The 7,687-nt window shown below is 33.1% G+C and overlaps 1 protein-coding gene across 1 annotated transcript; it reads right to left on the bottom strand.

The window, feature by feature from the left end:
- Positions 1–1,047: 1,047 nt before the first annotated feature.
- On the bottom strand, positions 1,048–2,065 carry LOC143199608 (uncharacterized). Its single transcript, XM_076409532.1, has 2 exons — positions 1,618–2,065; positions 1,048–1,558 (listed from the first exon to the last, which is right to left on the bottom strand). Exons 1-2 carry the CDS (start codon positions 2,048–2,050, stop codon positions 1,152–1,154), a joined length of 840 nt encoding a protein of 279 aa, XP_076265647.1. The 5' UTR covers positions 2,051–2,065; the 3' UTR covers positions 1,048–1,151.
- Positions 2,066–7,687: the final 5,622 nt, after the last annotated feature.

The raw sequence follows: 7,687 nt of genomic DNA, 5'->3' as shown, positions 1-7,687 counted from the left end.
TAATAGACATATTAAATTCCGTTTCTATACTTTAGGTTGGTACCGAGGTGAGAAAGGGTCAATGAAATTTACAACACCAAGAATCTGGCGAGAACCAAAAGATCAAGTTAACGACTGCTACTTTTGCATTGTGATTCCGAGTAAAAGATGTAGAGGTAAAAATGTAAAACCTATCAAATATCCTGACCTGGAATCCTCTTCTGCTCCAGTCGCCCATGATCTGACACGACCAGTACCTGAGCCATCGAAAAAATTATCGCGGAAATGTAGCTCATCTCTTAGTTCTCATATATGTAATTCTGATAAGGAGTTTTTACCTACAGCAGAACAACCAAAACACCATATTTTATTACAGAAGATTTTAGTGATTTAATTTGGGATTTAAATTTGCCAAAAAGTTAAGCAGAGCCTTTGGGCTCTCGCTTAAAACAGTGGAATTTGCTTAATGATATTATACATATATGAATACAATGAAAATATGATGGGAGACTATATTTGTGGTTTATAAAGACATAGTACATATGAACATAAAAGAATAAGCAAAAAGGTGCACTTTTAAATTATTTTCTACTATTTTGTAAGTTATTTTGATAGTAAAACTTAATAAAAATAATTAAAATATTCATTTAAATGGTTTCATTTGAATTAAAAATTAACACCACAGATTTTGGAAAAATATTGTTCAAGCGGTTCCCCAAATAAAAAAGCAAACTTTTTCATGACATTTTTTTTTCGTCTAATTACGGCCTAAAGAATTTGATGTCTTACAGTAAAAGCCAAATTTTGTATTAACCCTTGTAATCAATTTAGATCATTACTGAAATCTTTTCGATTCAAAAAACACAAGAAAAAAATTGACTTATCGAGGAAATGTATTTAAATACATGGGATATGCAAGGAGAAAATTAAGTAAAACTATTATGGTTTTATTGTTTTAAAAAGGTATAATAACAAAACGAGAAGGTTGATAACAAACAAAATCAATGTTTTTCTGATTGACTAGATTTCGAAATAGAAAGAAATATAAAAGAACAATAATAGGATAAATTAAAGTAATGGGATGTATTAATAGAGAACATATATCCTAGTAACATTTGTACAATAACAAAAAACAAATAAATAAATAAATAAGTCTGCCTTAACTATTTGTTTTACGATTGTTTGTAGTTTTTATAGGCTGCCAGCTGGGCTTCTTCCAGGGATCTGCGATCCCAACCGCCTCCCGAGGGTTGCCAGCCCCCACCGCCACCACCACCGCCGCTACTCCATCCACTGTGTACGCTGGCGGTGTGCTGTTGATTCTTGGCCGCGAATAATTTCTTTACTGCTATTATACCAGATATCAGCAACGCGATCTTCGCAGTGATCAATGCCTTTCCTGCCAGCAGAAACAGACCGGCTATGGCGACGGGTATTAATGCGGCCATTTTTGCTGCTATTGCCATCATCATACCGCCCATCATGTTCTTCATTTTACCACCGCCGCCTCCTTTACCACCGCCTCGGCGTTTACCTCCACCACCTCCTCCTCCACTGCCACCAAAGTCACCATCTCTTCCTAAATATTATACAATAAAATATGACTCGAAAACGACGAAATATATTATTGTCATTTACCTTCTTCCACAAGTTCTGACACTTTAGGTACAGAGATCTCGATAGTCCTGGAACCGAGCAGGTTTCCGGCTTTCTCCAGGAGCAACTTGTTAAGGAACTCATCCTTTCCCTCCAGGGTTCGGGGAAGGTTTTGATCAATCTCGTTCTCGGTGACCACCGGAGTGACAGGTTTGACGTCGGGTGATTTAATGAGGGTGATTCCATCCACGAGAGCCAGTCTTTCCATGCGTCCTAACCTGTCCAAAAACGTTATCGCTTTTTTCTTGAGGCATGTCGAAAAATCCGATTTGGAGCACTCGTCGTAGACCTTGAGCATCGCACGAAACCCGGCGCCCTCTGTGTTTGATTGCGCGAACACCGTCACCACACATAAACCGACTACCAGCACCGGAATTTTCATGCTGCACTGGGATGGTGATCGACTAATGCCCATGAAACGCTCGCAGGTTATTTTATAGTATCATTCGTGACACTCCACCTGACCTTGCCTTCAAACCGTGACCCTTAGTTGAAGAGGGGCATCCCGAAGCAAGATTTCTTCTTGTTTTCCTACCACCCCGCGTACCCGTGAATCATTGGTAGGTGCTGCTCGGCCTAGATTAGTGTCGGACGGAGACTGACTATACGGCGAAGGCGAATTAGACGGAGAAGCGATTAGAATTGCGCCAATTGAAATAGAAAACTGTGACCGTTTGTTCCTGTTTGGTGCGTTCAAGATCGCCTGTATTTAAAATTGCAAATAATAAACGTTCAAATCAATAAGATTCGGTCGATTTGGACATAACTGGCATTAAATTTAGAAGAAAGTGTGCATTAAAAATGTTTACGTGTACTTGGAGATATATTTATTTAAAGACATTACATTAGAAAGCAGTACTGTAATAATTGGTTCTGAAAAAAGAATAATAATAAGTATATTTCACGTTTTTAAGAATAAATAATTCTAGTTATCTACGATAATTGTTTCTATGTTTTGGATAGAAGTTGGAAGAAGCTTGTAATGTTTGCATTGTCTATTAACTAAAATAATAATATAAAATACATTGTATTTTTGCGGTTTCATATAAATTTTCTTAAACAGTAATGACAGGTGTGTCAATATGTGTCCGTCAAAAGTTGTAGATTCGTTTTCCAGTCAGACAATATTATCCTCCTCATTTTATTCTATTTAAAAAGCGATAGAATGCTGTTAGAGAAGTTCGATCATGTAACCGAAAGAGCCTGCAAAAGCCTGCCTGTTGTTCGTTTGTCAAATGTCTGCAAAATTCTTTAAAATATTATAATGACGGGTTATAAACGTTGTTTTAACGCTTTGTTATAATAAACTTGAAATCGCCGGGGTTTTTATTGAAAATCTTTTTTGTGCTTTGCAGTTGCACTGAATATTTATACGGGCACGGTCACTAGACTATCTCCAAAAATAAAAAACAATATAAACTATTCTAAATTCACCAAAAAAGAGACCGTGTTTATGCGAAATAGGAGGAATCAAGATCAGCTTGTTTTTTCAGAGATCATATATACGTAAATGTAAAAGACAGTAAGAAGTTTTTTCAACCGAGACATAATTTGATACAATTGTTTCAGAGAAAATTGTTAGTCTGGAATGTATCCATAAAACACCAAAAGATATACAGCTATTTGAGGGTTGTAGAACATCCCTTCATACACTGTTGGGTAATATAGGATTTAAGTGGTGTAAAGATAACCCACGAAGGGGTTTAATGGAACTTCAAGAGATTGCTTTTAAAAGAGTAGAATTTTTTAAATCTAATTACAAAATCAAGGAAGAATTATTATATCAATATGTATATTTAAATGAGGTTTAAATATTTCAGAATGGTACATTGGGTCGTTCATGGCAAGATGATAATAAATATAGTGTAAAAGCAACAAAAGTTGATGGAAAAAGGTGAACGCCGAAAAAGCTAACTATCGATTAGGTTTTGTTAGCCATAATATTTATTAAAAATTTATTGCAGACTTATTGTTCTTCATTCTGGAAACTGGAATGCTTTTATTCCTGGTGCAAAATTAGTCTTTTCCTCTAGGTGCAAGGGTGACTACTATGAAGATATGTGTAACAACTTATTTTTACAGTAGTTTGAAAATCAATCAGAATCAGCTTTTAAAGAACTTGGACGAATCGTCAATTTATTTTACGTACAATGCACCATATCTACCATACTTATAGTACACTGGTGGGGAAAATCCCAAAAAGTATATCAACAAAGGCTGCAATTAAGGAATGGTTTAAAGTACATAAAATAAGTTTCGAGGAAATCAGGTTAAAAAATTAACTATTTCAAATTGTTACTCGGTAAATATATATGAAATATTTAGAAGAAAGAGAAAGATAAGAATAAGAGAAAAGATACATGGTAGATCAGGTAGTAACCTTAACGTTATGGCCACAGAGTATTATGTCTTCCTGCTTATCACTGCATATTTAATCCAATAGAGTTTATATGAACTATTGCAACAGATACTCAGGTCGAGAAGAACATTCTTTTCGTCCAAAAATCAAACCAAACCAGAACGGTCTGGATGTGTGGAAAGAGGCATTGCCGAAAATAACACCTTCGGTTTGTGTGAGCTCGATCAGACACATCGAGGAAGAAATTGATAAATGGCAGAATCTTGAGCAAGTTTTTGATAGATTGGATATAAACAGCTTAGTTATTAACTTGATTGGTGTTTCTGAAAGTGATAGTGATTGAATAAAACTTTATGAATGTTGGTTTATTATTCAATGCTGATAGTTACCAAGACAGGGAGATGAAATAGGAAACAACTAAAGGTTTGTATACAACTAATATACTTTAATTGTAGGAAATTGTATTATAGAGTGTGAAAGCTTTAATTAGGTGGATTAAGCCTTCAGGTGGTACCACTACAGAAAAAAAAGCGCCTAGAACCCTACATATACTAGTGTGGAAAAATTTCAATGTGTACATAATAAAACAACTCTAACCTATAAATTATTGTGGCTGTGTAATTAATTGTCCTTTTAAGTTCTTCTTAGTATATGCGTTAGAAATATTATGATGTTAAAATAAATTATAATACATATCAATTTTGTTTCATTATTATCATATATCATATAATCATTATTTTATTTATATTAAAATTTTGCTATATGTCAGAGCCAAAATGTACTAAGGCTCAGAGTTGCCGCGGCAACATTGCAACGTTTGCCAGGTCTTCCGTGTCACTAGTGTTTTAATAAGCTGTATATTGCTTAACGTAATCAGCCATACAAATAATATCTAATGGTAGGAAATAAAATATTATTAAGGTTATTAAACATTGCGGATTTTATGATTGTAATCCAAAATATAGCAATCGTGAGTAGTTTAGAACACTATTATAGATCATACGCAATAATTATCGAATGAGGTAAAGCTATTAAAATACTATAATTGATATAACGCATTGTGCCACAACTCGATGCAAATAATGATCAAATATCTCTTTGAATTGCTTTGATAGCTACCGTCCAGTTTAGGTCTGGCAACCAGCTATTTGCGGACCTTGAAGGATTGGTTGAAAAGATGAAGCAATTTTGAAAACAATATTAAAATTAGAGAATCAATGGGCTCTATGTGATATGTGTTATATCAAGGGTTCAAAAAAAGTCTAATTTTATTATTATTTCAACCAAACATTAAAAGCTAATATAATAAAATAGCTTTCTGTTAAAATTAGGCAATGTGTTGGCATCTATAGGTCAGACTCGGGACTTTTCAGACAATATATTATTTATAGAAATTGAGTCATCAAGCAATTAATCCCTCAAGTATTATATCATGAGGTGTATGATTATATTTTAGTAATTTGATAGTAAACTGTATCGAATGGAAAATGTATTCTTTATTATCAATTAAATAACTGGTCTTTGGGTATTAATTTACTCAAGGAAGAGAGAAAATAAATTGTATTCTATTTACAACCTTGTTTTCTCTCCCGCATCTCAACAGTCAGGAAACCAACGTTTTATTGTTATTTCTGATAGAGCGGAGAACTTATAACACTTTTCAAGCCATTACTTCGCTTGAATGGTATTTTTACCATCAACAAGCAGTGCATTTGTTTTGAGAACAACAAAACTATTGTCACTCTTAGCACAATAACTCACAAACTTATGAGTATAATATCAAATTTTAACTGCTTTCTTCGGAGTCGGTACTAACTGAAAAGCAGTGAATGTAAAAAAACTAGGACCATCTATAGGTCAGGCTCGGGACTTTTCAGACAATATATTATTTATAGAAATTGAGTCAACAAGCAATTAATCCCTCAAGTATTATATCATGAGGTTCGAATTTGTTTTTACTGCATGGTGTATGATTATATTTTAGTAATTTGATAGTAAACTGTATCGAATGGAAAATGTATTCTTTATTATCAATTAAATAACTGGTCTTTGGGTATTAATTTACTCAAGGAAGAGAGAAAATAAATTGTATTCTATTTACAACCTTGTTTTCTCTCCCGCATCTCAACAGTCAGGAAACCAACGTTTTATTGTTATTTCTGATAGAGCGGAGAACTTATAACACTTTTCAAACCATTACTTCGCTTGAATGGTATTTTTACCATCAAGAAGCAGTGCATTTGTTTTGAGAACAACAAAACTATTGTCACTCTTAGCACAATAACTCACAAACTTATGAGTATAATATCAAATTTTAACTGCTTTCTTCGGAGTCGGTACTAACTGAAAAGCAGTGAATGTAAAAAAACTAGGGCCATCTATAGGTCAGGCTCGGGACTTTTCAGACAATATATTATTTATAGAAATTGAGTCAACAAGCAATTAATCCCTCAAGTATTATATCATGAGGTTCGAATTTGTTTTTACTGCATGGTGTATGATTATATTTTAGTAATTTGATAGTAAACTGTATCGAATGGAAAATGTATTCTTTATTATTAATTAAATAACTGGTCTTTGGGTATTAATTTACTCAAGGAAGAGAGAAAATAAATTGTATTCTATTTACAACCTTGTTTTCTCTCCCGCATCTCAACAGTCAGGAAACCAACGTTTTATTGTTATTTCTGATAGAGCGGAGAACTTATAACACTTTTCAAACCATTACTTCGCTTGAATGGTATTTTTACCATCAAGAAGCAGTGCATTTGTTTTGAGAACAACAAAACTATTGTCACTCTTAGCACAATAACTCACAAACTTATGAGTATAATATCAAATTTTAACTGCTTTCTTCGGAGTCGGTACTAACTGAAAAGCAGTGAATGTAAAAAAACTAGGGCCATCTATAGGTCAGGCTCGGGACTTTTCAGACAATATATTATTTATAGAAATTGAGTCAACAAGCAATTAATCCCTCAAGTATTATATCATGAGGTTCGAATTTGTTTTTACTGCATGGTGTATGATTATATTTTAGTAATTTGATAGTAAACTGTATCGAATGGAAAATGTATTCTTTATTATCAATTAAATAACTGGTCTTTGGGTATTAATTTACTCAAGGAAGAGAGAAAATAAATTGTATTCTATTTACAACCTTGTTTTCTCTCCCGCATCTCAACAGTCAGGAAACCAACGTTTTATTGTTATTTCTGATAGAGCGGAGAACTTATAACACTTTTCAAACCATTACTTCGCTTGAATGGTATTTTTACCATCAAGAAGCAGTGCATTTGTTTTGAGAACAACAAAACTATTGTCACTCTTAGCACAATAACTCACAAACTTATGAGTATAATATCAAATTTTAACTACTTTCTTCGGAGTCGGTACTAACTGAAAAGCAGTGAATGTAAAAAAAACTAGCGCCATCGATGGATTAGGCTCGGCACTTTTCAGTCAATATATTATTAACAATATATATATATATATATATATATATATATATATATATATATATATATATATATATATATATATATATATATATATATATATATATATTTAAAGTATGGCTAGTTAAATAAGCTTACCGACACAACTAAAACTAAAAAAAAGTTATTATAGAGTAAAAAGTATTTAAAGCGTAAGTATACCTGATTCAGCAGATGTCAAGAAGATTAATTCAAA

Source organism: Rhynchophorus ferrugineus, unplaced genomic scaffold (genome assembly GCF_030347505.1).
Source record: "Rhynchophorus ferrugineus isolate W39M unplaced genomic scaffold, kcgeb_rfMv2 rfM7, whole genome shotgun sequence".
NCBI classification, from domain to species: Eukaryota; Metazoa; Arthropoda; class Insecta; order Coleoptera; family Curculionidae; genus Rhynchophorus; species Rhynchophorus ferrugineus.
Note: the sequence above shows the minus strand (reverse complement) of the source record. Positions and strands in the feature narration are given on the sequence as shown.

Excerpts from the sequence above, each read along its gene's own strand:
- LOC143199608 (XM_076409532.1), bottom strand. The coding sequence starts at position 2,050 with ATGGGCATTAGTCGATCACCATCCCAGTGCAGCATGAAAATTCCGGTG. Across the intron at positions 1,559-1,617 it reads GTCAGAACTTGTGGAAGAAG|GAAGAGATGGTGACTTTGGT; the intron begins GTAAATGACAAT and ends TATAATATTTAG.